Raw genomic sequence first — 14,014 nt, 5'->3', positions numbered from 1 at the left:
TACAAAATATCTGCCTACCTACTCATAGTACCTACATAAATAAACATAAAACGCTAATTAGAATGAAGTTATGCGTATAACAATTAAAATCAAATATCCATTCGCATTCTCATGGTATAGTATGCAGAGCGTAAAAAATTACGTCTGATGAAACTGAACACCGTACCTACTTTCGTTTCGACATAATATTTCGGTCATTATAACTTAACGCCGCACATCTGCCGTACAAAAATGAGCATTCGATACTACGAGTACCAACGTATCCACAAAGAGCGCGTCGAAGCGTACATCCTAAACTATAATGTGAATCAGTTTATCAGTGTGCGAATTAATCTAAATTCTAACTCCTGGGCAGTTGACAGCTGTCGCGAGCCTCCGCCGGCGGACGGCATCATCATATTAAATCTGTAATCACAACAGTGCAATACAATCGGAAACTTTCTACAGCCACGAGAGTGTAGCGAACAATGATGGACATAATTTATCAGGTGTATTTGATTTTTAATAGCCTATTATTTAGTGTGTTCAGTGGCGTAACTATAACATTTAAGGACCGTGGCAATAAAAATATCCTCAGAAAAAATTCTACATTGTAATTTAATTTTAATAAATTATAGAAAAGTTTAATAATTATAAACACCTAACGCAACCATGAAAAAAATAGTTAAATGTGTATTGTTTAATACAATAACTGTACTTACCTACTTATAATTAAAAAAATAATAATAATCAATTTCTACCGAATACATTTTTTCTTCGATCTTTCGATCGATCGATAAATATAACCAATGGAGAGATCGAAAAAATGTATCCGGTAAAAATTACTTTTCTTTTCATTTCGTATTTGTATTTAAAAAAAGTTCTTTTCTTTTCTTTTCGTATTTTATTTATTACTAAAATTGTTAAGTATTTATAAATTACATTTTATTTAATTAAACACATATTAAATGTTAGATTACTAACTTCTAAACTTACCCGGGGCCCGGGGCCCCTTCGGACCGTGAGCCCGTGGTATTTTATATTTGTAGTTACGCCACTATGTGTTATACTTATTTTCTTTATATGTATAGTTATTTATTTGTCTATCTATAAATTTAATTGCAATTAAAAGTTAAGGTTGCGTATACCTAATTAAGTTCACGAGGTCTTACATTTGGATAGCAATTCGGTTCGCTTGTGAATTGTTTTCAATAATATTTCTAACACACATTTTAATCAAAACACTGCTTATAGGTACGTAAGTACCTACAAGGTACTTACACAAATATTAATATCTACCTACTTCTTAATTTACTCACTTGGGTTCTCAATTATAATTTTATTATTAAGTAGATAGTTACCAATATACCTACGTGCTTAAACCAAATGTATAAATTGTATATCTTAAGTACCTACTTACTTATAACTGACTTGATAATATGAAGATATAGGTAGGTAGGTAGGTATTTCATAATAATACTACTATCTACCTCAACAGATATTGTTTATTATTTACATTCCTATAAAGTTAATACCTATCCATAACTGTATTCTATTGAGTGTTGTTTATCTACGAGCATTTTTCTATAAATTATATAGCTATCACCTATGTTAAGTAAGAACGATTCTTGTACACGGAGATCTAAACGCGATAGAGTTACTCCAGCCATCGTCAGCTACGACACGCCACACGGACTTTCGCAAGAAATAATTTATTCCTGTGTTTATTAAAATATGCGTGTTCAGTTAGCGTGAAAAAAGTTTTCTTTTCTCGCACAGCAGCCAACGTTCGGTAGTCGCTAGTTAGTGCAAGAAGTGTGGTTGCACGTTACGGTCGTCTCGGCTTTCGTGTCGCGATATCGAGTGCACAGAACTTGGGTTTGGAGGCGCGTCAGGTGATGGCACCAGTCCGTCCCTGACCACGACAATGCATATCCTGGAGGTCGGCGCAGAGCAAGTAAACATCTTTGTGTAGTTGTGATGATTAAAACGGAAAGTGCAATGTTTGAGGGAATCGTTTCCGGCTTGTGCACATCACACATGATCATTTGAATAATTGTTTGTAACGGTTTGTGATGGTTAAAGTCGATCAATACAGTTCATCTGTATCCCGAAAGCGCTAGTGTGTGTAATAGTGAAGAAGTCTCTCATTCTTTCATCATTTTAACGCCCTTCTACAGGCACAGGCCTCTCTCCTTATATCTATCTTCTATCTTATAAATCTCTAAGGTAGAGTATATTTCTTACACTATACATAGGAGTAGATACATGTGGCACACAAAGCTACTTTCTACCCTAATAGTCGCCACAGTGAAAACCGTTATTTTTCAAACATTAATCAGTATAGAATAAAAAATCGCTATGGATATAATTAATCTCATCTCAGTGTTAATCAATCAAAATCAAATTATTACAGGATAAAGATTATGTAGGTAGGTACACTTTGATCCAATGTTTGTAAATAATATATATATTGTACTTAGTATGTACGATTAGTTACAGAAATCCTAAATTGGAATCACTATTAGAAAATCAGATTTCAAATAGGTTAACCGAAGTACCTTACACTTTAACCTTATAGTAAGGTTACGCTACCTTGGTCTGGTAGATACGCTTAGGTAGATTGACCGCTCCCTTAACTTATTGCATGGTATTAGACATTTCCACTTCACTAAACATTGTAGGTAGGTAGGTACTTACTTTATCGTGTGTATCTTTTTAACCGACTTCCAAAAAGGAGGAGGTTCTACGTTCGACTGTATGTATGTTTTTTTTTTTTTTTTTTTTATGTATGTCCAGCAATAATTCCGTCATTTGTGGACCGATTTTAAAAATTATTTTTTTGTTTTGAAGGGTTTCATTCCAGGGTGGTCCCATTTTTTTCATGTCAGGGTCTGATTATGGCATCCTGGAGAAATCGAGGGGATCTTTCGAAAATTGTAGGGACGGCTAGTGCGTTTGTTAGTGTTTCCATAAGGTATTTTAAACCACTACAATTTTATGAAGGTCTGGAGTTGGTCTGATGATGAAGCCAAAACACAGACGATGGAACTCGTCAACGATTTACAGCAGGTACCTTTTGTTTGGGCTTGATTTATTTGTATTGATGAGAACTTTCCACCTAGATGGGTTGTGACTGTATTAAGGGTCTGATGATGAAGACGAAGGATAGTTAAGGGAACTCCTCGACGGTTCACAGTAGCTACCTTGTGTTTTGATTTGATAATTTTGTATTGATGAGAACTTTCCAACCATATGGATTGTGACTGCATAGGGGGTCTGGTGATGAAAACGGAGGACAGTCACCTTTCATGTTTTTCTGAATATTCATATTACGTGTGGATAAAGGGGGAGTAAAATTTTGTATATGAGTTAAGGTAGTATTTTTAAAATTGGGATTGTAGGACTTAAGATACTTATTATAAAAAAATAACGATTCAACTAATTGCTTATTCATTTTTGTTCACACTCAGTAGGTGTGCTAACACTAAAAATTAAAAAATAAAAATTTTAATAAAAAAAATTCAACCGACTTCCAAATCAAAAATTAACTTAAACTAAAAAGCAAAAAATAACATCTTACCTATGTGCTACCTTCTGATCAGTTTGAAGGCGGTGCCAATCTAGTGTCATGTTTTAATTAAAGCCGTTTCTGAAGGAACCACAGAAATTTTGTAATTTAAACGGCTTAAATTAAAACATCACTGGCTTGGCACCGCCTTCAAACTGATCAGAAGGTAGCACATAGGTAAGATGTTATTTTTTGCTTTTTAGTTTAAGTTAATTTTTGAGTTGGAAGTCGGTTGAATTTTTTTTATTAAAATTTTAAGTAGGTAAGTATATTGCATCATCTATGTATCACACTAATAATATTAAGTGTTTGTTACTCCGTCACGCTGCAATTCCTGAACCGATTTTGCTGAAATAGAGATAGTTTGTAGCCTCGAGATTTGTAAGAATGTCGCGTGAACCGAGTTGCGGGTTGCACATTCAATAACACAAAAGATTATGCGTGTCATTAAACGACAATGTTCTTCTTTTTTCCGTACCTACTAAGTTCAGCGCTTATAAATTGGCTCACCCTCATGTCTCAAAGAGCTCGATAACACATCGATCTATAACTCTAATAGTGAACATAAGTCAAGCATTATTGCCCTTAGCCTACCAACCCGCATCGAAGCATTGGTGGGTCCATACACTAAATTCCATTTTCCTATAGTTACTTATAGAGAAAAAAGATAATTAGGTAATGCAAAATGCTCCTTAAAGCCGATTTAAAATAAATAATAATCTTTACCGATTTTATTGAATAAATGATTTCGAGTTCGAGAGGGGAGGCCTGTGCCCAGTGGCGTAACTATAGCATATTGGGCCCGCGGCAAAATAATTAGATAGGGCGTTATAAAACCATCATGCTGAATTTTTTTTTATGTTAGATTACTCCTGGCCCTGCAGCTGGGATCGTCTTTGATCCATAGGCCCATAGCATTTTGCCATCACCTGTAGTTACGCCACTGGCTACACTACAGTGATTGAAAATAGTCTGATTAAGAGAGATGTTTGATAGTGAGTTTGTATATTAATCGTGGTTCTAATGCTGTTATGATACAGTTGGAGGAGGAGATCGGCTCGCCGCGCGCGGTGCCGCAGGAAGCAGTCTTCAGGACCGTGCCCAAAGACTGTACAGTCTTCCTCGTCTGGAGAATAACGGTAAGTAATGTTATCTACTGGTTTAGTTTATTAGCACATCTAAGTAGGTACATCTCAACTAATATTATAAAGAGGAAATATTTTTTCGTTTGTTTGTAGAGAATAGGCTCCGAAACTAGCGGATTGATTTTAAAAATTCTTTCACAAATTGTAAACTACTTTATAAGCAAGCAACATTGGCTATGTTATTCTGTATTCTAACGGCAATTACGCTGGTGAAATTGCAAGGCGATTTTATATAAATTATATACAGCCATACATGATCAATAGTTAGAGCTAAGGAAAACCATCTCTTTATTGGATTTTAACCTGTGGTGGTCGTCATTTCGGTCGGCAAAATGCGTCAATTTGATTTCAAATGTTTTCGTAGAAGCTTATTATCAAATTATACACACACACACATTATACACACTTTAGTCCGTTGTATTATTTAATAAATTGAATTTTGAAAAATCTTTCCTAGCAAAAGGATCCCGTATGTAAAAAAGAGAAGCTAATAGCCGTAATAGTTTTGCCTGTGTTTGAGGAATGAAAGTTGAATAAGCTTTTAAAATACAGATAGGTAGGTTGTGTAGGTACCTATAGACAGATAGGTTCGTATGTATCCTGACCTAATGTATTGTGTTAGGCAGACAATGTAACACAAAGGTATTGCGAAAGTTGAATTGTTCTTTGTCAGTTAAAGAGTAATTAATCTCAGCAAGAAAAAAGTATGTCGTAAGGTGGTCAGTTAAAAATATTGCATAATTAATTATTTCTCACTTATATACACATATATTTCATCATAGTTTTTATGTAGGTAGATAGGTAAAAATAGGTAGATATAGAAGTATACCTACTGAAAACAATTTTCATTTCTGATTTTCTAATAGCTGATGTATGCGAATTTGGTGTAGGTAACTACCTACTTTATAAAAAAATGTAGTCTATATGTTGTTCAATAACATTCTCTATCTTTCACTAAAAGTCCTATTAAAATTGGTTTAGCCGTTCCAGATATCGGAAAAACCGACAGACAACACATTTAAAATGTTTGTGTTTTAGGCTTGTTTTTAAATAACTACATCTGAACCGATAATCAGAAAAACTCTTGTATTTTAATTATGTGTAGATACGAGTAATATATTAATGTATTGGAATTAATAGTTCAGTAAATTAATCCAAAAGCTCCATTATATTAATTCTGCACCGGAGTGCTGCTCTTATTGTTAAAACGGCTTTGTTAATGTCCAACCATTAGCCGAAATAATAATTTCGCAAACACAACTCTTTTATAATCCAATTTTATCGTCCACGAATCACGAGATCCATGTGAAGCGGTAGTTAGTGTTACGTTACATCGCACGATTTACGAATATGTACGAGTTGGTAGGTATAAAGTATTACAAAAGATCACAAACTATTGTGAACTATCACGAGATCTGTGCCGGATTCACTTTCACTGTACTGTGTGACAATTACGTACATTCAAACTGTACGTATCTGTAATCTCGGTCATTTTCTCATGGTTCGTTACCCTTCCTTTTCCGGAAATTATGTTTTCATAGTCATTATTTTATGAACTTACGTCCGTGGATCGTTTGCTTGCGACTTTTCCCTTTGTGTTGCTTTTTATCCATCTTTCAAAACATAGTTGTAGGTCTACCTATCAATCATGCAATCATGCTGATGTAGCAGAACATTTATTACTGAAAAGGCTGATAATGGTCTAGTTACTAGACCATTATACCAAACAAACAAATAAACTCACATTTATGCATTTATATTAGTTAAGATGTACTAGACTCTAGTGAAATCTTAATTATTATTTTATTTATTATTATATAGTTATCGAGTAACAGGCTATATTTTGTCCCCATATTTATACGGAAATGGGAACTATGTGTGTAAAACCATGGGAGAGGTCCGCTAGTAGGTAGACTAACTATAGATAATAAAAATATACTTAACTATGTAATGGAATACTGCGCCGTATTGTGTAGAATACACACCTTCTTGTCTACTAACCCACTTACGTACTAAGAAATTAATAAAAAGTTATAAACAAATAATTTTTAACTGTGAGACACATTGTGAAAGGCTGACACGAAAACTCATTTATTCATGTTTATTCGCTCACAATCACAATGCAAAACAATTGCCGTTACGAGATTTTTTTCTTAAGCTCTATAGTACGAATAGGCAAAGCTTTTGGCGGTCACATGACAATAGAAATAAAGGTTGACTGAACGGTTGATTGAAACATCAGTATTGTAATCGATTTTTACGACTCAATTATTAACATGAAATCCTCATACTTTGTGATACATGACGTAGTCAGTGGCGTAACTGACGCAGTGAGCAAGAAAGTAATTAGAAAAAAAATTCAGTGAATTTGCCACGGGGCTCAGATGTCATAGTTACGCCACTAATCACAACCTGTGGCGTAACAATAACATCTTATTATAAAATACCACAGTATTTTAAGGTACTGTTGCGTGAATTATGTAATGATCGCTATTAGTCGGAAACAAAGGCCAAGTAGGTACTCAAAATAATTTTCTTTTATTTATTTACATAATTATTTTGTATGCATGTAGCAGGTAACTACGCAATTATTTAAATTTGGTCAATAAGGTGGAGCTTCCATAGTGTAATTTCGTTCAGTTAATCTATTCATAACAAAGTGTGGTGAAAGTTAACTACAGTTAAGTGCAATAAATTGTCTCGTGATGCATGTTTATCTCGATGCAACGGTGGCACGCTCGGTGCTCATCTGCAATGTGTCTGGAAGTGATTTACACTGCCTCTGTGATTAACTAGACATCTTACAATCAATTTGATGCACACACGGAACTAAGTGTTTTTTATAAAAATAGAGTAAATATTTTGTTTCCAACAGACCGTTTCTGATGCTTACCTAAATTGCTCTGGTGTGTAACATATCAGAGATAATAAGCAAGATAAGTCCGTAATTATGATTTCTATAGGCGTAAATAATAAGAGATAGGTAGGTCAGTATACAACTGCTTGCCTATAATTAATTTTGAACGCGGAGAAATGAAAAAGCGTTGATGAAATTTTCGGTTGCTTTCTGTTCATTTTATCTGAATAGAATTTGCACTAAAAATATAACGTACCCTCCAACTAAACGTTGTAAGAAAACTATGTGGCATTTAAAGCAGGTTCATCAATAACAACCCATTATCGCCTCACTGTAGAGCACTAGTCTCCTCTCAAAATGAAAAGGGCAGTCTCCACACACGTAGAGACTTAAGAAAATTTTCAGGTATGCAGGTTTCTACACGATGTTTTTCCTTCACCGTTTGAGACACGTAATATTTAATTTCTTAAAATACATATAACAGAAAAGTTGGAGGTGCATGCCCCGGACCGGATTCGAACCTACGCTCTACGAATCGAAGGTAAAGGTCATATCCACTGTCTCTTACGTCTCCCATTAGGCTATCACGTCTCTAAAGCAGGTTGCATAACAATAATTAAGTTCTGACTTTGAGAAGAAGAAAAATTCGGAAATCAAATTCTGAAGAACTAAGTGTAGTGCCTACTTACATAACTGCATAAAAATTATAATGTAGGTACTGCGTTTATAAACACAAAGTATACTGATCAATAAATAATTTATCTATCTTACGGATTCCTAATACAGTGCATTGAATCGAATGATTGCAAGCCATTGTGGGCGATAAACCATTCGTAACGGCTGAGCTCGTGATTCATTCCTCCTACATCTCAGTACCGCTAGAGGAGCCGTGACGCGCCTTCAGCCGACCGAGACTGAACGATTTAAGGCCGACTTAAAGCCAAATGCACACGGGGATTTACGATGTGCATTTGGCAAGTCGTCTGGTCTGATTGTCCGGACTCCGGACGTATTAGTTGGAGGCGTGCACTGCTTACAACAAAAATCACTCCATAATCGGAGCAGTGGCGTAACTATATCTAAGTACTTTTATATAGAAGCCCGTAACGTCATCAAGTAGTAGGTACTTATCTAGTTATATAACTGCCTACTTCTTATCAAAAAATCGATTCGGTCTCGCAAGTAGGTACGTACTTATTAAACGGAATGTTTCGTTTTTTTTAATGAGAAGTTTATAGGTATTATGGCGAAGCTGCCCAGGGGCTAGGCGGTGCAATGCCCCGGGGCCCTCAAGCTCAGGGGGCCCTCGAATCCTTATAGTTACGCCACTGCTCCATGATCGTAGCAATGGCGTAACTATATATAGGTATTGGATAGAAGCAGGCGTTACTAACCACTACCCCACCCCTACCCCACCCCTACACAACCCCTACCCCACCCCTACCCCACCCCTACCCCACCCTACCCTACCCCTACCCTACCCCTACCCTACCCCTACCCCACCCCATATTGCGAAGCAATTGTTAAAGACCAAAACATGCGAGACATAATTGTTTTTTTAAGTAAAGTTTTATCCCCACATCAACTTCACAGGGATAAATTTATCGCGTTTAAATGTCAAAAGTCCCAAAGTATATCATTTTATCCACTCCATATGCCATAGTCGAGGAAAAGATCTCCACGCGTAATGTCAATCGGGGATTAATTTGTCTTTCCCTTGTGGCCATGCTATGACGGGTGGATTTATATCCTTAGTCAGTGGATATAATGGGTGGATAAAAATTTTATCCCTTGCCCATGCTAGCCCGGCTGAGGATGCTCCGGTTTCGGGGTGAAACGTACGTAGAGAGTATTTTGTCGGACCTGGGTGACGTTGTCGCATGGGTTCGTCGACTTTTCGCGGATGATAGCAAAATAAATAAATCATTATAGTATAATATATCTAGGTACTTTTAGGGACCCATAGTAAATTATTTTTTAATTCTAAATAGTCAAAGTAGTTACGCCACTTTCCTCGAGACATTCTTCTATAACTTAAGTAGAGGTAGTAATGTTGTTGTCACCTGTAGGTAGTAATTTATGGCTGTCGTCTGTAGGTACTTAATTTCAATAACCATGGATTGTTAACTGAGCAATTTAATATCAACAGGCAGCCTAAACTAAACCACAGAAAACATATGTACAAGACTAAACTAACATTAAAAAAATGCATACCTACGGGCTCTTTTTACCGTCCTCCTTCTAACCTACCGTGTAAAAGATGAAGTACAACCTTAGACCATTAATAACGGCCTAAGAGTACCACAGACTACATATTTTTATTTTATTTATTTATTTATTTATTAAGAATAAATTACAAAAAATAAAAAGGTAAATTAAACGGACAACCACAAAAATCACAAAGATTTGACCTTGGTGTCCATCTGCAACTAAGCTTAAAAATAACTTTAAGTATAATAATATTTTCTTAAAAATAACTTTAACTAAAATAATATTTTCTTAGAAATAACTTTAACAATAATATAGCATGAAGACAATTTTGTTACATTTTAGACTAAATTAAATTAATGACTAAATAAAATTAAATGTACTTAATATTTTATGTGAAATTCATAGGTATATACCTAACCTAACCTAACCTATAATTTTGACATGAAATACTGTTTTAATTTTTTTTTTATATTAATCTCGTTTACTGCATTAATTATGTTGGGAGGTATTTCATTAATAAATCGAGGAACTAGGTAAGCCGTCGTGCGTTCACCGTACGTATTGCTTGCTCGCTCGGTTTGCAGTCGGTTAGCCGACATCGCTCGAGTTTGTACAGGATGTTCTATTTTTCGGATTATGTCTTTATTGAAAAACTCTTCTTTTAACAATGAATATTTGAATTGCATTTGTATCGGTAGTGTTTTACAATGCTTAAATAAACCCATCTCATTACTGGCGTAATTTATTTTAACCGAACTAGAAACAATTGTTTTAAGAATTTTTAATTGAAGTCTATATATATATTGTTAAGGTACGTTTTATATGTACGACCATAGCTGCTGAGACCGTATTGTATATAAGAATGAGCAAAAGAGTTATATAGTATAAGTTTAGTTTTAAATGGAATACGGTTATTTAAAATAGTGATATTAGCAAGGAATTGTCTCAATCTCTTACAAACGTAATCGACATGAAGATTCCAATTTAATTTGTGGTCAATAGTCAATCCTAAGTAAGTGTAATGGTCAACAAATTCAACCACAGGACACGTACATCCATTCTGAATTGAGTTATGTAAGCACATATGGTCATGAGCTGTAATGGGTCTAAATGGTTGATATTTTAAGTATGGTGAGCGGATGTGAATTAGCTTGGTTTTTTTAGCGTTCAATACTAAACCAGCATCGTGGCACCACAAGGTCAATGTATTAAAAACCTCCTGCAGTGTGTTACAAATCTTGTTGGGGTCACGGTCTGCGAACATGATGCAAGTATCATCCGCAAATTGATAACAGGTGCAGTGTTCGATGCAATTACTCATATCATTGACGTATGACAAAAAGTGCAATGGACCTAGGACGGTACCTTGAGCAGTGCCCTCACTAGCTGTTATGGTATAACTGTACTCATCACCCACTTTTACATTATATGTTCGATTACGGAGATAGTCCGCACACCACGCGAGCAGAGGCCCACGTATGCCGCAATTGTCAAGTTTAGTTTGCAGTTGAATGTGGTTCAGAGTATCAAAGGCGCGTGAAAAGTCAATGAATAATGCTAAAACGTGCTTTTTATTATTAAGGTATCCATTAATTTCGTCAGTAAATTTGGAAAGAAGGTTAGTTGTCCCCTTTCCTGGTTGAAAACCATATTGATTATGATAAATAACTGCATTTTTAATATAATAAGTATAAATTTGTTCACAAACAAACTTTTCTACAATTTTGTCTACCGACGACAGGAGCGTGATCGGCCTATAGTTAGAAAAATCACTGCGTTTACCTTTTTTAAAAATTGGTCTGACGCATCCCCTTTTTAGACTATTCGGGTAGATGCCATTACTGATGCTAGTATTTATTAGATTCGCTATTGCAACTGAAATTTTATCCCCGATCATTCTTATGTGGCTTACTTTAATACTATCAGCTCCCGGCGCCTTATTAGGATTAAGTGTTTTTATAATTTTCAGTATTTTGTCACTAGACGCCTTTTGTAATAAAATGCTAGAGTTTATGGGCTTTTCGTATAAGTTTACATCTAAAAGTTTACTTGTACAAGTCGGGATAATTGATTTGACTGCTTGATCGAAGCCATTTGCGAAACCGTCAGCAATATCCTTGTTTGACAGTCCCTGTGATTCGAAGGCTTTAAGTATAGCATCGTCAATAGTAGTCGTAACTCGACCCAACATTTCATTTATTATTTTAAAGATTACTTTGGAATTGCTAAAGTTGGCCTTTATACGGTCAGAATAATATGAGTTCCTTTGGGTTTCTAAAACTTTATATGCTTTATTACGAGTTTTAATATAATCTAATCTTAATCTAAAATCATGAGGGGTCTTTTTCCACAAACTAAACAATTTATCCCTATTATTGCACAGCCTAATAATATTACTATTCATCCATGGAACCCGGAATCGTCGTGACCTCTGCTTACAGGTGTAGTGTTTACTAGCGACTTCACATGCTCTTTTGTGTGAGTTGGCAATAAAATCGTATATTTGGTTAGGGTTATTCATCGTATTAGTCAGTGTCCAGTTCACTTTATTTAGCTCACTATATAAAATATTATTATCTATGTATATTTTAGAAACATCCTGTACAGGGTTCGGTGCAGCGTCGTTCACGCAGGTGAAAACAATCGCGCGATGGTCCGCTAGTACAACGTCTAATGCTGCCGAGTACGGATCCAGTGTGGGGAATCGGGCGAATATATGGTCAATGCAGGATTTTGTAACCTTGTTGTTTCTGAGTTCGATTCTGGTATAGTCTTCGATTCCACACATTAGACCACACTCGCTCAAAGTTTCTAAGTATGAGTCTGTGCATGAAGAAATTGTTTTTAGGTCGATATTAGTGTCACCGATGAGAAGGACGTTACAACTGTGCTTATAATTGGAAACATACTTGCGTAATTCGTTAACAAAGATAGTTTTGTTTGTAGACGGTGGTCTGTAAATTGCACACACGACTGCGTTCTGATTGTGATTATTGAGTTTAAATGAGCCTGTAAGGTTTTCAAAAGTGTAACTTTTATATTCCATTGGTGTAAATTTAATAAAACTTTTAGTATAAACTATAATACCACCACCTTTTTTGTTTGCTCGCAGTTTTGAGTGCATATTATAGCCCGGTATATTATATAAATGAACAATTTTGTCGGAAATTCCCGCTTCTGTAATTATAATCATATCGAGCGGGTAGGAAGAACTGTGAATTAATTGTAACAATTTGGTATAATTTTTGATCATAGATCTTAAATTTACATGTAGGCATGTAAAATTCAGATTATTATTGCAAGGTAATTGTTGGAAAAAGTAATCAATAGATATACATTCACGTAATTCTCTTACTTTAGACATACTTTAAGTTAAATAAAAAATAATTAACAAGTAAGTAGGTAGTTACTAACAATATAATATAAATATAATGAAGTGTACAGAAGATAGGTTTAATTTTGATTATTGGAATCCTTATGCAGTTGCTCGATATCCTGTAGGCAATGAATATAGAATATTTTACTATTATTGGACTTTCTCGCACACACCTTACCGTCTTTACACCATATAAACTGAAAGGAGTTTCGTAGCGATTGTTTTGCATTATAAAGCAGTGTTTTATTGTATTTAGTCAGAGCTTCTCTTACAATTACACGATTGTCTGCTTTTTCTCTTGCTGCGTTGGGTAACACATGTCCTACGGAAATACCTTTTTGTTTACAAGATGCTATCCATTGGTTACGCGATATTTTCGATTTTAGTTCCACGATTAGTGTACACGGCTTATCCTTTCCACTTGCTAAACGGCGGGTTGACAGGACCTCATCATTCTTCACGTCTAGTTTGGAGGCTACAGAAGATATCACGGTTTTTAGTTCCGACATAGGAAACTCTGGCAGGCCAAATATTTCTACACTTGTAGACATGCTATTCTGCTCGGTGAGCCTTGCCGCCTGCTCCAGAACTGAAACGCGGAGTTCCAGATTTTTATTTTTATTGTGTAGGTCTTTATTTTTGTTTTCTAGATCTTTAATCTGCCCGTCTTGATTTTTGATTGACTGCTCCATGCTATTAATTTGATCACTCAAAAACTCTAATGACGTTTCCAAGTTACTAATTTCTTCACGCAATGTTTTTTTGATTTCACGACTAATGTCTTGAACCAACTTACGCGTATCGAGAGTAGATTTATTGAGGATAGTATGTCCTGTATCAGAATCTTCATCCGCGTCGTCATCAGGTAAAATAAA

The 14,014-nt window shown here is 35.3% G+C and overlaps 1 protein-coding gene across 4 annotated transcripts in view; it reads left to right on the top strand.

Moving 5' to 3' along the window:
• The first annotated feature begins 209 nt into the window (after positions 1-209).
• The window catches only part of LOC112054045 (villin-like protein quail), a 26,478-nt gene continuing 12,673 nt past the window's right edge, over positions 210-14,014 (top strand). Inside the window, exons 1-2 of one of the 4 annotated variants that reach the window (XM_052891303.1) lie at positions 210-488; positions 4,591-4,689. In XM_052891303.1, coding sequence (XP_052747263.1) covers positions 468-488; positions 4,591-4,689 — 120 coding nt within the window. In that variant the 5' untranslated portion in view covers positions 210-467. Of the gene's footprint in view, positions 489-1,635; positions 1,937-4,590; positions 4,690-12,459; positions 12,529-14,014 lie in introns of those variants that run through there. The other 3 variants (XM_052891302.1, XM_052891301.1, XM_052891304.1) reach the window with 3 other exon arrangements.

This window comes from Bicyclus anynana, chromosome 3 (genome assembly GCF_947172395.1).
Source record: "Bicyclus anynana chromosome 3, ilBicAnyn1.1, whole genome shotgun sequence".
Classification (NCBI taxonomy): Eukaryota; Metazoa; Arthropoda; class Insecta; order Lepidoptera; family Nymphalidae; genus Bicyclus; species Bicyclus anynana.
Note: the sequence above shows the minus strand (reverse complement) of the source record. Positions and strands in the feature narration are given on the sequence as shown.